Source organism: Melanerpes formicivorus, unplaced genomic scaffold (genome assembly GCF_026170545.1).
Source record: "Melanerpes formicivorus ecotype bairdi unplaced genomic scaffold, bMelFor1.0.p_v2 SCAF_21, whole genome shotgun sequence".
NCBI classification, from domain to species: Eukaryota; Metazoa; Chordata; class Aves; order Piciformes; family Picidae; genus Melanerpes; species Melanerpes formicivorus.
Window position 1 is genome coordinate 10,904,000 of NW_027142373.1, and position 23,643 is coordinate 10,927,642.

The following is a 23,643-nucleotide window of genomic DNA, read 5'->3' on the forward strand; positions in this document are numbered from 1 at the left end:
GATCAGGGCAGGTGAGGAGCAAAGAGGGTGGAGAGAGCCCAGGCCAGAGGGGAGAAGGAGGAAGGGTTGGAGGGTGAAGCTGAAGAAAGGAAAGCCGTGCAGAGCAGAAGAGGGAGGATGCAGGAGGAGCCCGGCCATGGGGAGCGAAGTGTGGGCAGAAAGGGGATGGAGGGAGGGAGGGAAGGGGCTGCTAGGAGGAGGATGAGAGAGGAGTGAGATGGGGAAGGGGTGGCAGGCGGAGATGGGAAAGGAAGAGAGGTTGGGAACGAGGAGGAAGGCGCCGGCGGAGAAGGATGGAGGCAGGGCTGTGGGAGGAGGAGCCACGGCCGTGGGCGGAGGAGGGGCGGGCGGCCGGGACCTGCGAGGCCGGGTTTGACAGCAGGGAGGGAGGGAAGGAGCGAGACAGCGAGAGCCGCCGGCACAGGGGCGAGGGGATGGCGGCAGCGGCGATCCGAGGAGGGGAGGCGCGATCGGCGGCGTGAGGGGACGGCCCTGCCCGGCCCTGCCCGGCTCTGCCCGCCGCGCCTGGCAGGCCGCAGCCCCCCCGCGCCGGGCCGCACCATGGGCAGCGCTGACTCCAAGCTCAACTTCAGGAAAGCGGTGATCCAGCTCACCACCAAGACCCAGGTGAGGGGCCCGCCATGTCGGGCGGTGGGTGAGGTGAGACGAGGTGAGGCGGGGGCGCAGTCTCGGGAGCCTCCCGTGTGCCCCGAGGCGCGGCCCTGAGGTGGCCGCCGCCGCCGCTCGGAGGCAGCCGGGGTGGGAGCCGACAGGTCGCTCTCCCCCGGCCCTGCCGCGCCCCGAAGCACCCCCGGTGCTGAGAGAAGGGGGCGCCCGGGCTGCTGCCCCCACAGCCCCGCGCCGGTGAGGGAGGCCTGGTGCCCAGGGACCGGGCTGCACAGCACCGCCGGGGGGCCCGCGGGGCTCGGGGCCGCGCTGACAGCACCGCCGGGGGGCCCGCGGGGCTCGGGGCCGCGCTGACAGCACCGCCGGGGCTCCGGCCGCGGGGCTCGGGGCCGCGCTGACAGCACCGCCGGGGCTCCGGCCGCGGGGCTCGGGGCCGCGCTGACAGCACCGCCGGGGCTCCGGCCGCGGGGCTCGGGGCCGCGCTGACAGCACCGCCGGGGCTCCGGCCGCGGCTGGCGGCGGTCCGAGCGCTCACGCTGTAGGCCTGGGCTGAAGGTTGAGGAGCAGATGTGGGGGGGGATCTGGAAGAGATGATCCCACCCTCCGTGTGGCTGCTCTGTGGAGGGGCAGGAGTAACGCCATAAGGCCGTGCTCCGCCTCGGGGCACCAGCTGGTTCTTGGGAACAGCCGTCAGGGCTGCATCACAGCTCTCGCCGCCTCTGACATCTTGTGCTTTGCCTCCTGTGGCAGCCATAAAGGATGTCCACAGCTCCCAGCGTATTCAGCTGCAGGTTTACATCACCACAAGGTTTGCCAGGCCCCACTTCTCTGTATCTTTTTTGTTTCCCTGAGTAATTGGTGGAACACCTTGCCGGGTTTCTGGGTAACAGCTGATTGAAAGGGCTGATGGCCAGCCGTGCTCTTGGGAGAGCTTTTTGCAGCAGAAGCAGCTTCCATCTGTGGCCTGTGAAATGATGATTTGTTTCTGCAGGCTGTAGAGGAGAAAGAATTGGTAGAAAGTCAGGATGGTGTACAGGGAGGGTGGTTGCCTCGAAGTCCAACAGATGTTGCACCTGTCCTGGGACTTAGCTTAGTTCTTAGATTGAGAGCCTGGTAGCACACTGGCAGAAAATTGGTAGACTGTCCTTCTGTCTAAAAAGAGGGATTTTGCCCTAGTGGAGAAAACACATCTCAGGTTCTTCTGAGCTGCAATTGAGAACTGCTGCTATGGTCCACGTTTGGCAGCAAGGGAATAACAGCTGCTAAGAAAACTTGGGGGTGAGGGCAGAATGATATTTAATGGTGGGGAATGAATTCAGAAGAAAAGAGTCTGGATGCTAAAGGGTAATTGAAGATCTGTGAAAACTCAAAGAGACAAAGGCTAGAACTGGGAAATGAATCACAGACAGGAAGGCTGGAAGAGCCCTTGAGAAACCATATGGATACTTTCTAAAGCAGTATCACTTCTCAGGAATGGCTTTTGTGAGCACATTCTTAAAAAACCTCCAATTGTGGCTGTTCCACAACATCCCTAGGCAAAAAGAGAAGTGGATGAATGAATATTCTTAAGGGATTCTTCCAAAGTCTCTTCTGGGTGCCAAGTAGTTAAGAGTGCCTGCAGCTTTGGTCTGGCCTTCCTCCACTGGGAAACGTGCTCATAAAGTGAGATTAGGGGTGGAAATCAGGCTAATGGGGATCTTCTCAGCCTGCTGCTCACAAAGAGAATCCTGTATGAGGCAATCCTTCGTGTTGCCAGCCAAGAAGAGCGTGCTTCCCTCCCCTGGTTTATTGACGTGTGTAATGAGAGAAGGCTCCCTGGGGCCCTGGTCAAAGGGAGGAGAAAAGGCTTCGTTCTTGGCTGGATTCATTTCACGTCAGTGTGGTCTAGGTGAGACTAACGGCCATGTGGAAAAAGGGTGGGGTGTGGGCGCTCCCATATTGACATACCTTGGAAGGGCACCAGTGTTTGCTTGTGCAGGATGCATGACTGGACTCTCCTGGAACCTGCTGAGCTCCTACCAGCAGCAGCCTCCACGTAACCTGCTGGTCCATGAGATCCTGGATTCCAAACCCGGCTACAGTAATGGGCAGAGTCAAATCCTTCCTTTGCTTTCTCAGCAGTGTGTCTCCTCTTTTTGCAGCCTTTTCCTTTAGAGAGCTGGACAAACATTTCTGTCAAATCACTGGTAACATGAAACTGTGAGCTTGGTAGAGCTCTATGCAGTGTTTCCTCAGTGCTGATGGGAGGAAGTAGTGGAGCAGAAAGCGCTGTTCACTGACTGGTAAAGGTTCAGAGTTGGCACTGAAGTTATATCCTTCTTAACAGTAAGTTCTTATGATATTCACTAATTAAGGCATGTGAGTGTTTCTGTGTGAGCATTAACAAAAACTAAAGAAACCTATAAGGAACATAACACTTGAATGCTTGTAGCACGTGTGGAGCCAAGCACTGGAAGGTTGAATCAAGTCCAGACAAGAATAGAATAGAATAGAATAGACAAGGTTGGAAGAGAACTTCAAGATCATTGTGTCCAACCTATCATCCAACACCACCTAATCAACTAAACCATGCTACCAAGCACCCTGTCAAGTCTCTTCCTAAACACCTCCAGTGATGGTGAGTCCACCACCTCCCCAGGCAGCACATTCCAATGGGCAATCATTCTCTCTGTGTAGAACTTCTTCCTAACCTCCAGCCTAAACCTCCCCTGGCACAGCTTGAGACTGTGTCCTCTTGTTCTGGTGCTGGTTGCCTGGGAGAAGAGACCAACCTCCGCCTGGCTACAACCTCCCTTCAGGTAGTTGTAGAGAGCAATAAGGTCTCCCCTGAGCCTCCTCTTCTCCAGGCTAAGCAGCCCCAGCTCCCTCAGCCTCTTCTCATAGGGCTTGTGTTCCAAACCCCTCCCCAGCTTTGTTGCCCTTCTCTGGACACCTTCCAGCAAGTCAATATCCTTTCCAAACTGAGGAGCCCAGAACTGGACACAGGACTCAAGGTGTGGCCTAACCAGAGCTGAGCACAGACTTAACTGATTTTTAATTTCTTGGTTTTTAATTGTCAGAGAGAAACTCTGAAGGCATAACAGCATTAAGAAAAGAAAAATCACTTCAGGGTGATTTCAGTGGTTAAAAAAAAAATGAAAGGGCAGTGGCAGCAGAAGGAAGGAATGAAGCTTGTGCTGCAGATGTGTATTTGTAATCACACATGGAGAGACAGGCTCTAGGTTTTTTATTAGACACAGATACTACATTCCACTGTGCACCTTCCAATTGATAGGCCCTTTAATGATATACCAGATGTGCTTTCTGCCCCAATTGCCCATAAAAATGCTGTCTGCTTAAGAGGGAAAAAGGAGGCTGTGAGCATGACAGCTAGTCAGTGGCAGAGCAGGGAACTGAAGCTGGGAGTCTCAACGGCTGGGGACACACTTTGTTTTCTCAGCCAGTTGGTGATTAACTGTAAGCAACTGACTGGAAGATAAGACATTTTAATCTTGTGAACTGGTTTGTTAGATTTTAATGCTGGCTATGCCTTTGCTGTTAAGGAGAGAGGAAGGATCAAACACTAGGGACAAGCTCTAGTCCTTCCATTTTCCCCGGTTTGGGAATGCAGCAGCACAGCAGGCTGTGAATCTGAGCTTGATAGAAGTATGCCTGGTGCTTAGAGAGAGACTGGTTTCTAGTAGCCTGTTGCTGGCAGTATTCAAGCTTGACTTGAGTGCCCAAATGCCTCAAGTTGATCAAAAGCAAAGTTGTCCTAAAAGCAAAGCTGTAGCCAGCACTTCACACAGCTGACTTTTGTCCTGGTCTTACCCTGACAGACTTCCACAAATCCTATTTTCCAGTTTCCTTTGCAGCACTGCCTGTGGAAGCAGAGAGCTGGCAGCAGACTCGTGTGGAGTCTCTCCTTAATTCTGCTCTGCTGATTGCAATGATCCTATAGAACAAAAAACCCATTACTTAGTCCTCTGAAACCTGTGTGGAGCTGCTGTCCTTGGCAGCAGGGATGAAACCTTGCTTGTTATTAATGTTTTGAAAGATCTGTCCTCAGGCTTTCCTTTTGCACAGTGGCTCAAACAGCTGTCACATAAGGTGTGTGAGTTGCCTTGTGCTAATCTACTGGCCCTGCAGGGTTGCCTCATCTCCTTCAAGTGCTGCATGAGTGGCTCTTTGCTCGTGACACTCCACAGTTCTGCCTCATTTGGAGTGGAAGGGAGCATGCTGCAGTTGCAGGTTATCTGAGCCAGAAACCGTGGGCAGGGATTCTGCTGTCCAGCCTCTGCCTCAGGCAGCTCACTACGTTTGCTGGTGTGGTGCTGGGCTGATGTGTTGGCACAAAGAGAATATAGTGATTGGGATTAGTGGTTGCTTGCCCCCTTGATGCTCTGCTGGTGGTTTGCAGCTACCTCAGAACTGGTTTAAGGACAGTCCTCCAGCAGGGAGCCGTTGGAGGAATTGTTTGGAACAGGCATTTGCTGCAAAGGTGTGAGTGCAGATTGGGAGGAGGGTGCAGACACTCACCCTGCCCGAGTTTGTGAGGGGCTGTGTCTGAAAGAGACAGCAAAGGTGGTGCTGTGGCAGCGATGAATGGGGGGAGGCTGTGCCTTGGGACCTTTTCCTGTTTATGGGACATGGTTCAGCTCCACTCTCCTTTCCTGTTCTCCATGATGTATCCTGTTTGCTGGGGGGTTGCCTGCTCAGGGCTGTGATTCTCTGAGCAGTAACCAGCAAGGTGCTTGCAAACCGAATGCCTTCCTCTTCCGACTCCCACAGTATGTGTGGTGTGCTGTAAGGAACCTGAAATGTTTATAACTCTTGGGAAAGAAAGGCTGCAGGTGTCCTGTAGGACTGGTTCCACCCTCATGTAGGTAGGTGGGGGGCCTTACACCTTGCCTGGGGGAACTGAAGGCAAAAATCTCTCTCCTTGGCTGCTCCGAGATGTCACATCACCTCAGCTCTGCCCACTGTGTTCTCAGCAACCACTCTGAGCTACAGTCATCTCACCCCTTTAGTGTGGAGACCTTGGTTCAGGCAGCAGCTCCTCTCTCTGCTGGTCACCTCTGTAACTTCAGCAGTCTCTGTGGGGGGTGCATGGCAAATCCTTTGCTCTCCAGATGTGCCAGTCATGTTTCCAGAGCAGAGCTGAGCTGCTGATCCCTCACTTCTGCCAACAGTGAAGTTTTCAGTCTCATTGAGCTGCTGGTGCAGAGCTGGTTCTCTGCTCTGTGCTGGAGGAACATCACTTCTTCCTTACCTGTTCTGCAGCTTCCTGCCCAAAAGACAACAGATCTGTGCTGGTCTGGAGGATCCAGAGTGGCCCCAGCTCACAGCATTGCTAGTGAGTGCTTAACTGATGGTGAAAGCACTGCCAAGGTTCACTGTGCTGCTGACGTTTGTTACTGCAGCCTGTGCTGTACCAACCCTTGTAACTGAAGCTTGACATTTCCAAATGCAGATACCCATGGCTGGCGAGCAGGGACTGTTCTAGGTCTCTGTGTTTCCCCTCTCTGTGAGCTAGATACAGGCTGCTGGGTGAGCTCAGCAGGAGGAAATGCCTATTTAGATCCCCAGAGATGGCGTGTGCAGAATACAATCAGCTTAAAAACATCCAGTAGTGTTCTATCAAGGAGATTAATATTATGTGGATCCAGCAGCTTCATGATGCCAGGCTGTTAATTCAAAGGGGGGGGGGGGGGGCTGTGGGGTTGTGAGTGACTCAGTGCTGAATCCCTGCCCCAGGATTGTACACGGGATACCATCTGTTGATGAGGAGCTGACTGGCTGCAGCTATGGAAGAGGAAAGACATGGTGCTGTAGTGTAATCTGCTTGCCAAGATGGCAGCCATGACATCAGTGTAGCTGCAGCACCCAACGTTGCAGCTTGGGTAATTGCTGCTTCTCTTCTTCCACCTCCTTTCAGTCACAGACCATGTTCTTCCATCCATTGTAGCTGTCGTGCTACCATCTGTGAAACAGTGCCCGTGTGCAGCCTCCGAGGGGGGCCTGGGGCTAGCAGGAGGTAAAGGAAAGGGATCTGTGCCTGCTGGAGGGAAATGGTTTTCTGCCTCCCCTCTGAATGAGAGGGAAGCCATTATTTATGCATGATCTCCAATTAGCAGCAATTGCTGCTCGCTGTTGGTGGTGGGAGTGGCTGTGGCAGGCAGCCAGGAGGTACATGTGGCAAATTATACATGTGGTTGTGGCAAGATGGTTTGAAAGGAGGTGGAGGAAGTGTAGGATGTTCCCTGCCTCACATAGATTTAGTTTCCAAATACTTGGCTCTTTTTGAGGAGTGCAATTAGAGCTGCAATTGGCAAAGCAGCTTTGCTTCCATTTAAGCATTTCATGCCCAGGTTACAAAGGCCACAGATCCTTTACATGCTCAGGAAGCTGAAAATCAGGCTGTAAACTCTTGGCTGTTCCTGAAGATGCCCTTTGAGGAGCTGTGACCTTGAGCCATTTGGAAAAAAGTTGCCCTTGCCATGGGGAAAAGGTTTGGTGAGAGCTCACTTTGGTGGCCAGGTAATGAAGTGAAGAGAATTTCAGTGCTAGAAGAGGATGGAAGAAGATGCTTAAACATGTGGGGTGTTTCAGGCTTTGTTTTTAGAGACTGGAGAGTTGCTTGTGCTGATTCACTGCATGGCTGGAAGGATCAGCGCAAGCAATAAGCAGCCTGTGGAGCGTTAAGGCAGAGAGCTGCAGGGCAGTAACCTGTTATACTGGTTATGACTGCTATCTCAGCTTGTTGGAGGCCAGCTGCCTGCCCCTCTCACTTTTTGGCCTTTGGGTGGTAGTGACACCTCACCTGCTCACGGACTGGGGCTGCTAATGCAGAAGGTGATAGCAAAGGGAAGCCCAGAGCACTTCTTGGCAAGCTGTTCTCCCCGAGGCATGGTTTAGCTTTGTTTAGCAGCAGTGTGGAACTGGGCAAGTTCTCCTGCAGCAGAGCTGGGAGAGGGCAGGGCCAGCTGAGCTTAAACACAGGCTCAGATTTTTGCCTCTTTCCCATCTGGCATGGCAGACCCACCCATGGCACTGATGACTGTAGTTAGCAAGAGCTGCTGTTTGCTCTGGAGCGAGGGCACATGACAGGCAGGAGGCTTCCCCTTGTCCCAAGCCAAGGGCTGCTCGGGTGGTTCTGCCAAATGTGCCACCGTGCCTTGGCGTGGCTGGGGGACTTACTTGGGAAAACTTCCCATTTTCCTCTTCAGGCTAGAAGGAAGAGGACCCATCCATCTCTTCACACTTAGAATAGACAGGCATTTATCCCACCCCTGCAGCAAGGCCACTGGGCTAGGTGAGCGCTCCCAGCCTTGTTGGGACAGTGCCTGTCTCTAGGCAAGTACAACCCCTCCCTGCCCGTGGTGGTGGGGGCTGGAACTAGATGATCTTTAAAGTCCCTTCCAATCCAGGCCATTCTGTGATTATCATTTAGATGTGTAGAGCTGTGCTCACTTTTACAAAGGTTATCTTTGCTGGCTATTCAGAGCTCTCAGGCTTTTGGATGTCTGAGGTGTCGTGCAATGGAGATGTGCTCTTGTTGAGCAGACAGTGCTGGCATTTTCACCTCTTGAGGAGCATCAGGTCATCAAAGTGCTTTGCTTCTGCAGCTTCCCTGTGTGCCTGAGTACCTTCTTCACCCTGAATGACCAGCACTGCCCTCTGGCTCTACAAAGCCATAAAGGGCAAAGCAAGACCCACTTTGCTTTGTTCAGCCACATATAACCTGACACCCAGGTGGTCATCGTGGTTTTGATTTCTAAGTAGGTGCCGTGGTGAGAGGAGGAAGCTGGAGGAGATAACACTGGGACTCTGCAGCCAGCTGAAGTCTGGCAGGCAGACAAACCTTATGGCCAGTGTCCCTTGCAGTGGGATTCCAGGGTGGGCTCAAGGAGAATAATTATTCTCTCACTGTGAAAAGGGAGCAACAGTGCTGATAAAAGAGGAGGAGGTTGTCTGCACCTTCAGAGCCAGAAAAGGTAATAGGAAGAAGTGTGCTGCCAGGTGTGAGGAGGAGGGTGGGTTTCTCAGGCTGTAGGTCTGAAATGGATTGCTTTTTCTGGTGCATCACTTTCCTCCTTCCATCGTCCTCTTTGAATTGCACACTTAGTGCTTTTTAAGAACAAAGCCTTGGCAGCCACCAGATGCACTGCATCCCCTTCCCTATAAATATTTGATTTGGAGTGATCAATTCTCTTGCATCTGTAAGTGCTTCAAGGTGGGTCCCTCAGATCTGTGAGTCTGTGTGTGTCCTGATGTGAGAAGTCTCTGGCTGCTTCCTCAGGAACTTAGTTACAATAGAAGTAATCACAGTGCCTGCTTAGGGCGTCCTTGGGATGCTCTGAAAGTGACAGAGCTCATCAGAGCAGCCTGGCCCATAGTGAAGACATTGCAGTACACATGCTGGGCTGCAGACAAACAGGAGGTCTCATGTGTGCTGGGATTCCATCAAAGGCTTGAGGAATTGCAGTCTGCTGCAGCTGATCACATCAATGCCTTGTTGCTCACCCTCTTGCTGAGGGAATGCTTTGGGAGGTCAGATCGGCCAAAGTCCTGGCAGCAAAGAGGTCGAGGTACGAAACCAGCTCTAGTCTTGTTGAACCTCTTCTGTGCCTGCTCCCATCCCCAAGCCTAATTGCTGATGTGTGGACCTCATGGAATGGTAGTTCTGCATCTGTGACCATGTTTGTCTCTCCACAGCCTGTGGAGGCAACAGATGATGCCTTTTGGGACCAGTTCTGGGCAGACACAGCCACCTCGGTGCAGGATGTCTTTGCCCTGGTACCAGCTGCGGAGATCCGAGCAGTGAGGGAAGAATCACCTTCAAACTTGGCCACTCTCTGCTACAAGGTAAGGCTGGGGCTCTCTGTTCCTTGGTGCTGTGCTAGCAGGGGGTATCCCTGGATCAGCAGCTCAATGGCTCCCAAGGGGTGGCAGGTACCATATTATTTCCTCGTACCACCTTGCTTGTCCCTTTTTGCTCCTGATGGGAAATCTCAGTTGTTCCTCTCTTGGTTTAGCACAGATCACTGCTGCTATTTGCTAACTTCAGAGATTTCTTTCCCTCTTGTCCCCTCCCTGTGTTTCACTCTGCCCTTTTTGGGTCTTGGTGCTGTATAAGCCACTTCCTGTCTGGGGAGCTGTGTATCCAGGCTGCATATTTGTGTTGAGGCTGGTACATCCAATTCCTTGTCTGCATCTAATTGCTCCTCACCATGCATCAATCTGGCTTCAGGCTGAGAGGTGTGAACATTGTCACTGTACAAGAGCCTGGATGAAGTTTGAGGGAGATCTTAAGACTTTTCTTTCTTCTGCTGTGACATCAGAGCCTCCCTGATGCTGCTTCTGGTACTGCCACGTCCTTGTGTGGAGCACAAGGGACATTGACTCATATTTCCTACCCTGCCAGGTCTGGCAAATGGATCAAGCTGGTGAGCAGCAGCCTGAGGCTTGTTCTGCCTGGGAAAGTGCAGGTGTTAATAATGCTCCTGTTTTGAGCTGTGCAAAGAGCAACCTTGAGTTGGTAGTATTGGGAATGTTTGGAATGGCATTTTCCCAGTTTTAAGTGGTTGTTGCCATCCTGTTTTTCTTTCCTGCTCTACAAAATGGGGGTGAGACCTTCTGAATCACACTGAAGGTACCTCTGACTGGGAGTCATGCTTCAGACAGATGACTGCAGTGGATATTTGAGAAAGAATACAAAAAGGAGGAAAACTTGAATGGCTCTTCCACAGTGCTGTCTCCTGAGTGCTGGCAGTCAGCAGCTTGGGCATCCAGGAGGGCTGAGGGGACCTGTACTGACCACACTAACTTTGTGTCCTCTTTCCCCCCAAAACCAAGACTAAAGTATGGGCTACTGAAAAAAAGATGTGTTGGGAGACCTGGTGATTGCAGGGCTGTTTGTCCAGGAGCTGTAGATTTGGGGATATCAGGACCAGAGGAGCCTGCAGTGCTGCAGCCTGCAGTGCTGCAGCCAGGCTGAGGGCCCTGCTCTGTGCCCAGCACAGCGAGCTACTGGAGTAAGCAATGCTGCATGTCCCTTGAGAGCACGACAGCATGGCTGAAGTGCTATTTGCAGTCATGGCTGGAGAGTCAGAGTGTTCAGAGTCACAAATGTGCCTGAAAGAGTGGTTGAGCTCAGCCACAGAGCAGTGTGTGGCCTGGGACTGCACCAACAGTGTTTAAATGGCCATTAATGCAGTGAGGCAGGCAGGCAGAGGCAGTGACCCAGACAATCTGCTGGGGGAATAAGCAGGGCCACATGACCTCATGAATTAAAAAGCAGCAAGGTGAATCCTTGGAAAGTGCTTTGGCTTTCACTCCCTGATCCCATGGGGAAACAAAAGGGGAATAAGAGCAAGTGGGTGCAGCTGCTGGGGGAAGGAGCTTCCCTTATCTGTGGGTAGAACCTCCTGAAAGATATTAGATGTTAGGATCTGATAGGTATTAGGAAGAAATTCTTTGGAGTGAGGGTGGTGAGGCACTGGAACAGGTTGGCTGGGGAGGTTGTCTGTGTGCCCCCTTCCTGGAGGTATTCAAGGCCAGACTGGATGAGGCCTCAAGCAGCCTGGTCTAGTGGAAGGTGTCCCTGCCTATGGCAGGGGGCTGGAACTAGATGAGCTGTAAGGTTGCTTCCAACCCAAACCATTCTATGAAGGAGAGGCTGAGGTAGCTGCCTGGCAAGACCCACATCCTGTCCTGGACAACCCAGGGATGTTCTCCAGTGTCAGTGTCAGCAGGGGGCTGCAGGGACCCAGGCCAGAAGTTCTTTCCAGAGCAGTAGCCCTCTTCACAGGGTCACTCAATAGTCACAGGCAGCCGCTTAGCTTCCACCTCCTGAGTCAGGCAAGGTCCTGCTGTAACCACCACAGCACATGAAGATCTGTCAGACTGAGTACTGTGTCCAGTTCTGGGCCCCTCAGTTTAAGAAGGACATTGAGACTCTTGAATGTGTCCAGAGAAGGGCAACAAGGCTGGGGAGAGGCCTTGAGCACAGCCCTGTGAGGAGAGGCTGAGGGAGCTGGGGTTGGTTAGCCTGGAGAAGAGGAGGCTCAGGGGTGACCTCATTGCTCTCTACAACTACCTGAAAGGTGGTTGTAGCCAGGAGGGGGTTGGTCTCTTTTCCCAGGCAACCAGCACCAGAACAAGAGGACACAGTCTCAAGCTGTGCCAGGGGAGGTTTAGACTCGAGGTGAGGAGGAAGTTCTTCACCGAGCGAGTCATTCGTCATTGGGATGTGCTGCCCAGGGAGGTGGTGGAGTCCCCATCCCTGGAGGTGTTCAAGAGGGGATTTGATATGGCACTTGGTGCCATGGTCTAGTCATGAGGTCTGTGGTGACAGGTTGGACTGGATGATCCTCGAGGTCTCTTCCAACCTCAGTGATACTGTGATACTGTGTTGTCTGTGCAGGCTTCCCCTGCCAGCACCTCACACCTCACAGCACAGTGCTGCTGCTTTGCTTCTGTCTCTGTCTCCTGTGCTTGATGCAGCTGATTAACCTGATCTGCTCTGTGCAGTGTGTGCTGTCATGGAGCAGTGCTGGAAGGAGCCTGCTGGTGTTGGAAGTGGCAGTCTCACATGGCACAACACGTGTGCTGCATGGATTAGCCCTGCCTTGTGAAGTCTCTTGCAGTGGGACTGTAGAAATGGAGGCAGGTCTGGTTAGGATCATTAACTGTAGTGTTTCAAGCAGCAGGAGCTGCAATGGCATCCTGGCCTGCATTAAGAACAGTGTGGCCAGCAGGAGCAGGAAGGTCATTCTGCCCCTGTACACTGCACTGGTTAGGCCACACCTCGAGTCCTGTGTCCAGTTCTGGGCCCCTCAGTTTAGGAAGGAGCTTGACTTGCTGGAACAAGTCCAGAGAAGGGCAACGAAGTTAGTGAGGGGCTTGGAACACAGCCCTGTGAGGAGAGGCTGAGGGAGCTGGGGCTGCTTAGCCTGGAGAGGAGGAGACTCAGGGGTGACCTTGTTGCTCTCTACAATTACCTGAAGGGGGGTTGTAAACAGGCAGAGGTTGGCCTCTTCTCCCAGGCAGGCAGCACCAGAACAAGAGGACACAGTCTCAGGCTGTGCCAGGGGAAGTTCAGGCTGGAGGTCAGGAGGAAGTTTTACACAGAGAGAGTGATTGCCCACTGGAATGGGCTGCCCGGGGAGGTGGTGGAGTCGCCATCACTGGAGCTGTTCAGGAGGAGACTTGACAGGGTGCTTGGTGCTATGGCTTAGTTGATTAGGTGGTGTTGGATGATAGGTTGGACTCGATGATCTTGAAGGTTTCTTCCAACCTGGTCTGGTCTGGTCTATTCTATTCTATTCTATTCTATTCACCTGTACCACTGAACTCGGAGACAATGGGCTCTGAGAACTTCTCATATCCCTGTGTGAGGGAATCACCAGTAGGACAGACCTGCCCAGCTCTTTCTGACTTGTGTCCTGCTAACACTACCTGCCTTGGTTTTGTTTCCTGCAGGCTGTGGAGAAGCTGGTGCAGGGAGCAGAGAGTGGCTGCCACACGGAGAAGGAGAGGCAAATCGTCTTGAACTGCTGCCGGCTCCTCACCCGTATCCTGCCTTACATCTTTGAGGACCCAGACTGGAGAGGTTTCTTCTGGTCAACTGTCCCTGGAGCTGGCAGAGGAGGGGTCTGTCTCTTGAGGCTTGTTCCTCTTTTGGAGGCTGGAAGGGAGGCTGGAGCAGAGAGACTTCCTATACTTTTGGGGGGCAACTTCATTCCAGTTATTTCTGGTGCAGTCAGCAATTAGGTGACATCTTCTAAGTTCTTTTCTTTGATCCTTGCTGTTCTTCCTCTCCCCCTCAGCTGCTTTGTTTAGCACAGGTTGCTGCATCATCTGAATATTTCACTTGGCTGTGTAGCTGTAGGAGAGCACTGGTGTGTTAGGGAAGGCTTCTCCAATGTTCCTGAAGGTGTGAATCAAGGTGAAGGTGAGGGTGGTACTAAAGGCTGTGTGACTCTCTTAAACCAAAATCCCCTTATTTCATTACCTAATATTAATTCCAGAGTCAAGTCAAACTGAAATAGGTTGTCACTTCCACTGACCATTTGTGTCACAAGTGGTGCCATAGAAGCTCTTGGCATCCTGACTTGATACCCTGCTTCTGAGCTGAGGGGTACAGTTTTAACTAGGGGCCTAGCATGATAGGTGAAGCCCACAACTGAACAAGAGTGGCTGAAGAATTAGGGTTCAAGAATTAAGATTAAAGAGTTAGGGACTGATTCTGGCTCTGTCAGTGATGTGTATAACCTCAGGGGAGTCTCTGAACCTCCCTACATTTCTCTGTCTGGAGAGCAGGCACAGTAGTCCTCTTCTGTGTCTCAGAGGAACAGAGTGAAAGTGCTTTAGGATCTCCTGCAAACACAAACAGCATTGCAAACCCAGCTGAGTTAGGCCAGGAATGCACATTTGCCTGCTTGTTCCCTTAGCAGCACTCTGCTATGACTCTCTGAATCAGGTCAGCATGGCTGTGCTGAGGCGTGGCTTGCCCTGAGCCTTCAGGGTACTGCAGTGGTTTTGGGAAGGTTATGAAGGGTTGGCAGCAGTTGGCAGAGCACAAAGCCTGCACCTTGTGCTGTCCCTGCCTGTCACCTCTAATCTGTTTTGCCTGATGTACTTGGAGGGGAAGTTCTGGGTGGTGGAGAGGGAAGGCTTTGCTATCCCTCCTGTGTTATGTCATCTGTGTGATTGGGAGGGTGGTGGTTTTCCATCCTTTCATCCCTGCAGGGGCTAGGGAGTTCTGGAGAGGCTTAACAATAGAGGAGCTTGTTTTGGGAAGGAACACACAGGGTGCTCAGTGTTCTGATTCAGCTAGGCTGCTGTTAGGGCTTTTTCCACCTTGTTTAGTACCTAGAAGAAAGAGTTTCTGAGCCTTGGAGTAGTGGGATCACCCCAGTGTGATGCAGCCCAGTGCAGCTGTGCTGGGTTTGGGAAGCCCTCCTGCCGTTTGGCCTCCTGAATGTCAGTGGAGCTGTTGTGGTTCAGTGTGCTCCATCACTTAACCATGGGCAGAAGCAGCTGTAAGGCTGATTGAGTTGCCTGGCAGAGTCTGACAAATAAAGCCCTGAGTTTTTAGGGAAGGCCTCATCTAATGTGGGAGCAAAGGCTTTGTCTGGTGGCTGATTTCTCTGTGGGAACTGGAAGGGAAGATGATGATACGCCTAGACCATTAGTAAGCATGTTTCATGATACAGTGATGGATGGCAGTGCTCCTGGAGCCTGGTGCCTTCCTCCTGTAAGGCAGCCTGTATTGTGTACAGATCTGTAGGTTTGCTGTGTGCTGCCCATTTGGGATGTGATGGCACCCAGAGCCTGCAGGGCCTTCTTCTGGCAGCTGAGGCGATGGTAGCAAAGATCATCCTTGGAAAAGAAATCTCTTTGTACCCTAATGGCTGTCATTTGATCTCTGACTGAGAGCTCAGGTATCAGCAGCTTTGCTGTGCTGGTCCATCTGTGCTGTCTGGGCCTGGCCTTCCATCCAGGAGCTGATGACAGTGTCTCTGCTGTCACCCGGAGCCACACAGGCCATTATCTCAGTTAGCTGTGATTGAGGAGCCCTGTGTCGTGTGCAGGCTTGACAGAGGCCTGGCCAAGTTAGATAAGCTCCTTCCATTCCTGCTCCCTGCTTTTCCTCCCAGCACTGGAGTGTGGTGGGAAGGCCTCCCATCCCCAGTGCTCCTTGACAGGCAGGATCTGGCAAGGTTTCCCCTGGCAACGGCTGCAGAAGAGTAGCCATGCATGATTCCAGTGATTGCTTTGAATGCTGGATATGGCAAAATCCCCTCTGCTGTCGTGTTCACTCTGCCCTGGCAGGCTGAGGCAGCCCCTTGTATGGTGCATGCAGCCTCTTTGGTTCTGTCACCTCCATTTCTGGGCAGCCCTTGCAGGGCTCTGAGAGGTTTTACACCTTATGGCTGCTGGCTGGCTTCTTCCTATTGCAGTCTCTGTGCCAAATCTTCCTCCTTCTTGACTGTCAAACCCTCTTTGTGGATGATTCTCTTTCCTTTTGTCTTCAGTAAGTCAGGCATCTCCACATGGCAAGGGCCAGTGCTGCTCTTCTCTTTCCCCAGCATCTCTAGGCCTTTGTCCAGTTTGGTGTCATTAGCTTGTTCCTGTTTAGTCAGCACCTTCCTGAGGGAATTCCTTCCCTGTCCTGGCTGGGGTTTGTGTGTTTCTCCCTCTTCTTCCTTTGGAATTTCTTGTCTCTCTGCATGTTCTCAGGGAGTGTATCTCCTAGCATGAGAAGAAATGGCCTCAAGCTGCACATTTAGGTTGGATAATAGAAAGAACTTCTTCACTGAAAGGGTTCTCAAACACTGGAAGCACCCAGGTTGAATCTCCATCCCTGGGGATGCTTAAAAGACACAGAGGTGTGGTGCTGAGAGACATGGTTTAACACCAGCCTTGGTAGAGTTAGAGAATGCTTGGACTCAAGGAGCTTAAAGGTCTTTTCCCACCAAAACAAGTCTCTGATCCTCTTGCTGTGTCCCACTACTGTGTTGCTGTGTGTTCCTTGCTCCCCCTGGGCTGACAACTCTCTTCCACATGTCTCATTTCCAGGGAGAGGAAGATGATGACAATGCCAGGCCCCTGGCCGAGTCACTGCTCCTCGCTGTTGCAGATCTGCTCTTCTGCCCTGACTTCACCGTGCAGAGCCACCGGAGGAGCACGGTGGTGAGTGAGCCAAGAGATGATCTGCCTGTGCAGATAGATGAGCTGCATGGAGGTGGGGGGGCTGGAAAACCCCAGCAGGGCCCTGCAGACTTCCAGACAGGACAGCATGGAGTCATTGAGCTTGAACCTGGACGTGCTGGAGTGTATTCAGAGAAGGGCCATGAGGATGAGCAGAGGGCTGGAGCTCCTCTCCTATGAGGACAGACTGAGGGAGTTGGGGTTGTTCAGTCTGGAGAAGTGAAGGCTCCAAGGAGACCTTATCATGGCCTTAGAGTATCTTAAAGAGGCTACAAGAAAGTAGGGGAGGGACTTTTGAGGGTGTCAGGGAGTGATAGGACTGGGGGGAGTGGAAAAAAACTAGAAATGGGTAGATTGAGATTGGATGTGAGGAAGAAGTTGTTCCCCAGGAGGGTGGTGAGAGACTGGCACAGGTTGCCCAGGGAGGTGGTGGAAGCCTCCTGCCTGGAGGTGTTTGCAGCCAGGCTGGATGTGGCTGTGAGCAACCTGCTGTAGTGTGAGGTGTCCCTGCCCATGGTGAGGGTGGTTGGAGCTGGCTGAGCCTTGAGATCCCTTCCAACCCTGACTGTTCTGATTCTAACCCACAGTAACTAATACTGGGCAACATTTTGAGTTCACTGTGTGGTGTTTGTACACAGCTGGATGTGTCTCAAATGGAGTGATTGACATTTACCCTGTACTGCAGCTCACCCCTCAGGAAAAGGTGGTTGTGCTGGCAAACAGTTGGTCTGTGGTTGCCAGCAAAGCAGAGACCTTTAGCACCTTGTTCCTTCCACTGGCAATTTGGTGCAATCTGGGGCAGGAAGCAGCTGTTTGCCTGATGGCAGGTGCAGTGACTTGAATGGGAGGGGGATGGTTTTTACTGTGTCTTTCTGCCTCCTCTCCCTCTTTGTGTCCTTGCAGCAAAGACAGATGTGTTTTGATCCTTGTGGTGACTGTCTTCAGGGGAGTTCCCTGAAGCAGGCATCTCCTACCAGCTGAGCTAATGACAGATTTTGGTCCATCTCCCTCCTTCTGTCTTTCTGTTCCTACCAGTGATGGGGTCTGATTGCAGGTTAAGAACAGAGATATGGGTAGGGCCACCTCAATCCCATGGCAGAACAGCTGTGGCCCCAGAGATGCAGAGATGGTAGCAGAACAGCTGTGGCCCCAGAGATGCAGAGATGGTAGAAAGCTGCTGAAGCAGTGTTGGGTAAAGGGGAAGAGCTGGGAGGAAAATGGGCAAAAGAGCCCCTGAAGTCAGCCATACTCTGCTGTTTGTCTTCCTAATGAAGTCAGCTGAATTATGACTAGAAACTAGGGCTGCCTGTGGCATGCACAGTGCCTGCACCTGTGTTTTGTCAGGTAGTTGCCAAGGCTGAACTCTTTGAAGACATCAGCACCTGCCTGTTCAAGCCTGGGGAACTGCTGTAGTGATGGTTAGTGACAAGCTGTCTCCTCCTGGTTCTCCTGCTTAGTCACACATGATAGAAGCAGCTTTGTGGCTATAACTGCATTCCTTGCTGTGAAACCTGTTTTTGGCAGGAGATGTTCAAGATTTGGTTGTGGAGGGAGGTCTTGGGCTCTCCAGCCTCAGCAAAAGGTGTTTTGAGGAGAGGAACTTGACAGCAGGTGAGCTCTGGCTTATTTGTAGGAAGGGAGTAGCAATGCAGAAGCCCAGAGTGTGGAGGAAGCTGCAGTTGCTTCTGTGTCAGCAGTAGCTGCTGTCAACATGCTGGTTTTGGGGAGTCATGGTTGGGGTGGGTAAGTGCACTCTGGCTGCCCTCACACCCTGCTGTCCTGAGATCAGTGCCTGCTTGAGGAGAGGTTATGCAGTGGGAACCAAGAGTGGTTGGAAACAGTCCTCTCATCTGCCTTCCCCAAGTGCAGAGAAAGACAAGGAGCAGAATTTGCTTACTTAACCCTCAGAAAAGAGACAGCCAAAGTGTACCAAGTGCACTTGAGGCAAATGCAGCCATCTGGGCCCTTGCTCCTGGTCTTTCCTGGAGGGTCAGCAGGTGGTTTTCAATGGCTCCTTGTCTCTGCAAAGCTCCTTCAACTCTCCCTGGCCATGACAAGGAAGGGCAAACTGCTGTGGCTCATCTGCTCAGGTTGCAAAGCAAGAGTTTGGGAGTCCTGCCAGCAGCTGCCAAGGGGCTGGGAGGTTTCTCACTAGGGGAAATCACGGTTTTGCAGTCACCTTCTTGCTTTACCCTCTGAAAAAACATAAGGCATGTCACAGCCATACCTGCTTTTATTTTAAATGAGGCTTAATTTGCTGCTTCTCCTGCCCTTGGGATGCTGCCACTGGGAGTCACCATTATGTGGCTACACTCAATGTGATGTGCTCTGAAAGAGGGTCAGAGTGTCGAGCAAGACTGACCTCCTGTGGGGTGCTCTGCACCTGCAGAAGAAAGCCCTGACCTGGGCTGGGTTTCAGGAGGTGTGGAGGAAGGGAGAGGAGATGGTGATGATTCCAGCAGTGAGGACAGAGTGTGGTTTGGGTCCTTTGGCAGTGGTGACCCTTCCTGGTGGAGTTGGCTAGCATTGCACCTTAGCATGCTAGAGGAAGGGCCTCATTCTGCATGGATGATGTTCAGTAGCAGCTGGAGATGAGAGGCCCTCTGTCAGAGGTGCTCCCTGGGTGGGACTGAGTGTTTGGATGATTCCTTGCTGTTTTCTTTGCTGCTGCTTAAAGACAGCAGCTGAACTGCCCTGGGTGCCACAAGTGCTGTCAACTCTTGCTCCTGCCTTCTGTGCTCCAACCTCTTCTTCCTCCCCACAGGACACAGCAGAAGATATCCACTCCATTGACAGCTGTGAGTACATCTGGGAGGCAGGAGTGGGCTTTGCCCATTCTCCACAGCCTAACTACATCCATGACTTGAATAGGTAAGAGGCTCTGCAAAGGCAGAATGGAGAGAAACTGGGCTCAGGAGAGGGGGTGGGGGATGGGCTCTCCTTGCCTTCTCTGCTATTTGCAGTTCCCAAGGGGCTCTTTGCTTGCTCCTTTCTGAGCTAACAGGACTGGCAACATGGTAAAAAAAACCCCAAACCCAAAATCAAAACAGCTGGCTTTTTGATGTGGGAGTCAGAGTATCTGCAACAGGAGGTAGCAGGACATTGCTGCTTTGCAAACATCTGGGAGCTCTGCTCTGTGTTTGTGTTCCATAAGGCAGCACTTCTGCTGAGCTTGGGGCCAGCCACATGGCTTATGAGGTGAAATGGGCTTAGCCCCATATAGGGAGGGCTTTCTAGATGAGGCTGAGCCTTCCTCAGGTCTTGTTGTGGTGATTGTGCCTCCTGTGTCTAGTTCCTACTCCTGAATAACTCCAGACCTTGGTTGTTTCTTTCCACCTTTCAGGACAGAGTTGCTGAAGCTGCTGCTGACCTGTTTCTCTGAGGCCATGTATCTGCCTCCCTCCTCAGACAGCAGCAACACCAACCCCTGGGTACAGTTCTTCTGCTCTACAGAGAACAGGTGAGGGCTGGGGCCTTCGTACCAGGGGGAGAAATACCTTCAAATCTCTTCCATGGGGTGTGTTGGTAATAAGGGATCAAGGAGGGGCTCTTGTCCTTTTTCTTTGTCCCTGTCTTGCATGTACTTCATTAGCATCTCTGCTTAGTCAGAGTTGTTCCTCAGCATCTAAAGGAGAGGCTGAGCGTGGTGCTCGCTGAGTTTGATGCAGGACTGATCGCTGGCCTGTGGGAAATGGCAGATCCTGTTCCCGGCTCCAGATCCTGTTCCCAGCTGCAGAGCCAGTTCCCTGCTGGGGATGGTGGCGCGGCCCTGCGGTGGCGGGTTTGTGGTGCCGGATGAATGCTGCCCTCTAGTGACATTGTCTCCTCCGGGACTTGAAGCCTCTCAGGTGACAACTGCTCATCTTGAAGAGCAGATGCCTGGGTGAAGGCTGACAGCTTTCTCTTTCCAGAGTCTGCAGAGCTTTGAGGTCCTGTCCTCTTTTTCCCATGGCTGCAGAGAATTCCTCTGGGAGGCCACCTGGCCTTTTTCACCTCCCTTTCCCTCATAGCTGTGTTCCAGGAGACAGGCTGAGAGCTGGAGAGTCAGCTCTTCTCTCTGGGCTGCTCAGTCATGGGACACTGTCACAAGTTAAAGATGATTGTCTTTAGTGTTGACCTGAGTACTGCCTTCAGTTTTGGGGCCATCACTACAATAAAGACATTGAGGTGCTGGAGTGGGCCCAGGGAAGGGCAACAAAGATGAAGGGCAACAAAGGGGTTGGGAGAGCAGGTCTGGTGAGGAGCAGCTGAGGCAACTAGGGTTCTTTAGTCTGGAGCAGAGGAGGCTGAGGGGAGACCTTCTTGCTCTCTGCAGCTCCCTGAAAGGAGATTGGAGACAGGTTGGGGTTGATCTCTGCTCCTAAGTAATAAGTGATTAGGATGAGAGGAAACAGCCTCAGGATGCACCAAGGGAGGTTTAGGTTGGACATTAGAAGAAACTTCACTGAAAGGGTTCTCCAAGAGTGGAACAGGCTACCCAGGGAGGTGGTTGAATCCTTATTCCTGGAGATGTTTGAAAGCTGCAGAGATGTGGTGCTGAGGGGCATGATTTAGCAGCAGCCTTGGCTGAGTTAGGTGACGGTTGGACTCAGTGATCTTGAAGGTCTCTTCCAGCCGGAGCAGTTCTATTACTCCAAACTCCTGGAGAGGGGGAATGCCAGTCCCTCTCCAAGGCAACAATTGGTGCTTCCTGTTTCTGCCTCCTGACAATGTTTTCTCCTCCCCAGACATGCTCTGCCACTCTTCACCTCCCTCCTGAACGTGGTGTGTGCCTATGACCCGGTGGGCTATGGCATCCCTTACAACCACCTGCTCTTCTCTGACTACCGCGAGCCGCTGGTGGAGGAAGCAGCCCAGGTGCTGATTGTCACTCTGGACTATGACAGCTCCACCAGCTCCAGTCCCACTGTGGATGGCATGACCACTGGAACAGCCATGGATGATGTGGATGTGAGTGACACTGGGATCTGTATTTGCTGCTCTCCTGAACTCTCTGTGCTTCTCTTGCACCAGCTTGCCTTGAACGTAGCTGAGAGAGCTGGGGTTGTTCAGCCTGGAGAAGAGGAGACTTAGAGGGGACCTTGGTATCATAGTATCAGTCAGGGTTGGAAGGGACCACAAGGATCATCTAGTTCCAACCCCCCTGCCATGGGCAGGGACACCCCACACTAGATCAGCCTGGCCAGAGCCTCGTCCAGCCTGGGCTTAAACACCACCAGGGACAGGGCCTCAACCACCTCCCTGGACAACCCATTCCAGGGCTTCACCACTCTCATGGTGAAGAACTTCCTCCTCACCTCCAGCCTGAATCTCCCCACCTCCAGCTTCATTCCATTCCCCCTAGTCACCTTATCACTCTCTACAACTACCTAAAAGGAAGTTGCAGTCAGGTGAGGGTCAGGCTCTTCTCCCAGGCAACCAGTGACAGGACAAGAGGGTATGGTATGAAGCTGTGCCAGGGGAGGGTTAGGTTAGATATTAGGAAGCCTCACAGAAAGGCTGATTGGGCACTGAGATGCACTGCCCAGGGAGGTGGTGGAGTCACCATCACTGGAGGTCTTTAAGAAAAGATTGAATGTGGCACTTGGTGGCATGGTTCAGCTGATGTGGTGGTGTTAGGTCATAGGTTGGACTTGATAATCTTAGAGGTCTTTTCCAGCCTCAATAATTCTGTGGTTCTATGACCTGTAGGGCTCAGGAGCACTCCTTTCCTTGCTGGCTACTATCTCTGGTCCAGTCCTGCTTGTTTCCTGGAGGTCACTAAACAGCTGTAGATGACCAAACCACTAGGGTTTGGTCACTGACTTGAATCAGGAGCAAGGAAGTGAAAAGCCCCTGATTTCACTCTTGCCTGAGGTGTTCTGTCTCCTGGTGTTTAAAATTGGATTAGAGAGGAAAGCTGAAGTGGGAGGCATTAGCCCCCAGAGGCAGTGGTTACCCTTTGACTTCCTGTGTGAGCTTTGTTGGCAGTAAACATTTCACTGGTTTTCTTTGGCAGCCTCCTGGACCAGACAATCTGTTTGTGAATTACCTCTCAAGAATACACCGAGAGGAGGTAAAGTGCTGCTCTCCTGAGCCATTTCCTGGCTGACTTTGTGCTGACTGCCTGAGCCCTGGGCCCATCACAGTCTCTTTCCTGGTCTGTTGGCAGGATTTCCAGTTCATCCTGAAGGGAGTGGCCCGCTTGTTATCAAACCCACTGGTCCAGACCTACCTGCCCAACTCTGCCAAGAAGATCCAATTCCATCAGGAACTCCTTGTCCTCTTCTGGAAACTCTGTGACTTCAACAAGGTGTGGATCTGCTTCTTGCTGAGATTTACCCCACTTTGCATGTTGCCCAGAGCCTTGTGTGGCCCTGGCTGGCCCAAGCCCTGCTGAAGAGCTGTGGGCAGATAGCAGTGACCCTGTTGTACGCTGCTCAGCAGCACAAGCCCCGTGGGGTGGGGTGGGGAGGTGGTCTGGCTCCAGAGAGAGCTTGTGAGAGAGGTGGCAGCTCCTGAGGGTCAGAGCTTGGGGCAAATGCAGGACCAGGTGTTAGAATAACTACAAATAACACTGGAGTTGAAGAGCTACTCTACACACCAGCCTTACAACATTCTTCAGAGAGTAATTAGCTTGAGGCTAGCTGGCCTGAGTCCTCCAGGATGGTGCAGGAAACCAAATATGCTTTTGATTGTCTGAAATCCTCCCCTTTCTTCCAGAAATTCCTCTTCTTTGTGCTGAAGAGCAGTGATGTTCTGGACATCCTTGTCCCCATCTTGTATTTTCTCAATGATGCCAGAGCAGACCAGTGTAAGTTGGCTGTTTCAGTATCTGGGATGATCTGTGCTTGGCACTTCAGCTAGAATGGTTTCAAAAGGCTTCCTCGCTAGCACTGAGATGTGATAGCATCTTGGGTGCCTGTTCCTGGCCTTCTGCTGGCATGGAGTAGAGTGGTTCAGTTAGCAGGGTGTTCATGTTTGCAATGGATTAGAAGCAGGACAGGGTTGATATCACAACACAGAGGAGGGAGACCCTTAGCATCTGTTAGCTCATTTTGAGTCCTTGATGCCGTGTGTCCCTGATCCCATGAACAGGGGGAAATGAGCCTTGGCTGTGAATCAGGCCTAACTCCATCACTAGGGAGCAGAGAGAGTAAGTTCTTCCCTGCTGCAGTGAAGAGTTCACAGCAGTCACATAATGAAGAGAACCATGATCTGTCCAAGCCTTTAACCACTGCCCTGGCCCATGGATGTGCTTGTGGAGGACACTGGAAGGAGCTCTCCGTGGGGTGCCTCTCACCAGAATGAGCTGCTCTGTGCATTTCTCTCTCAGTC

At 52.2% G+C, this 23,643-nt stretch overlaps 1 protein-coding gene across 1 annotated transcript in view; it reads left to right on the forward strand.

Moving 5' to 3' along the window:
* The first annotated feature begins 382 nt into the window (after window positions 1-382).
* Window positions 383-23,643, forward strand: part of HID1 (HID1 domain containing) — a 34,111-nt gene continuing 10,850 nt past the window's right edge. The window contains exons 1-10 of the mRNA XM_068151576.1: window positions 383-627; window positions 9,325-9,474; window positions 13,093-13,263; window positions 16,195-16,308; window positions 19,091-19,197; window positions 19,670-19,786; window positions 21,054-21,276; window positions 22,325-22,381; window positions 22,478-22,618; window positions 23,029-23,119. Coding sequence (XP_068007677.1) covers window positions 562-627; window positions 9,325-9,474; window positions 13,093-13,263; window positions 16,195-16,308; window positions 19,091-19,197; window positions 19,670-19,786; window positions 21,054-21,276; window positions 22,325-22,381; window positions 22,478-22,618; window positions 23,029-23,119 — 1,237 coding nt within the window. The 5' untranslated portion in view covers window positions 383-561. The remainder of the gene's footprint in view (window positions 628-9,324; window positions 9,475-13,092; window positions 13,264-16,194; window positions 16,309-19,090; window positions 19,198-19,669; window positions 19,787-21,053; window positions 21,277-22,324; window positions 22,382-22,477; window positions 22,619-23,028; window positions 23,120-23,643) is intronic.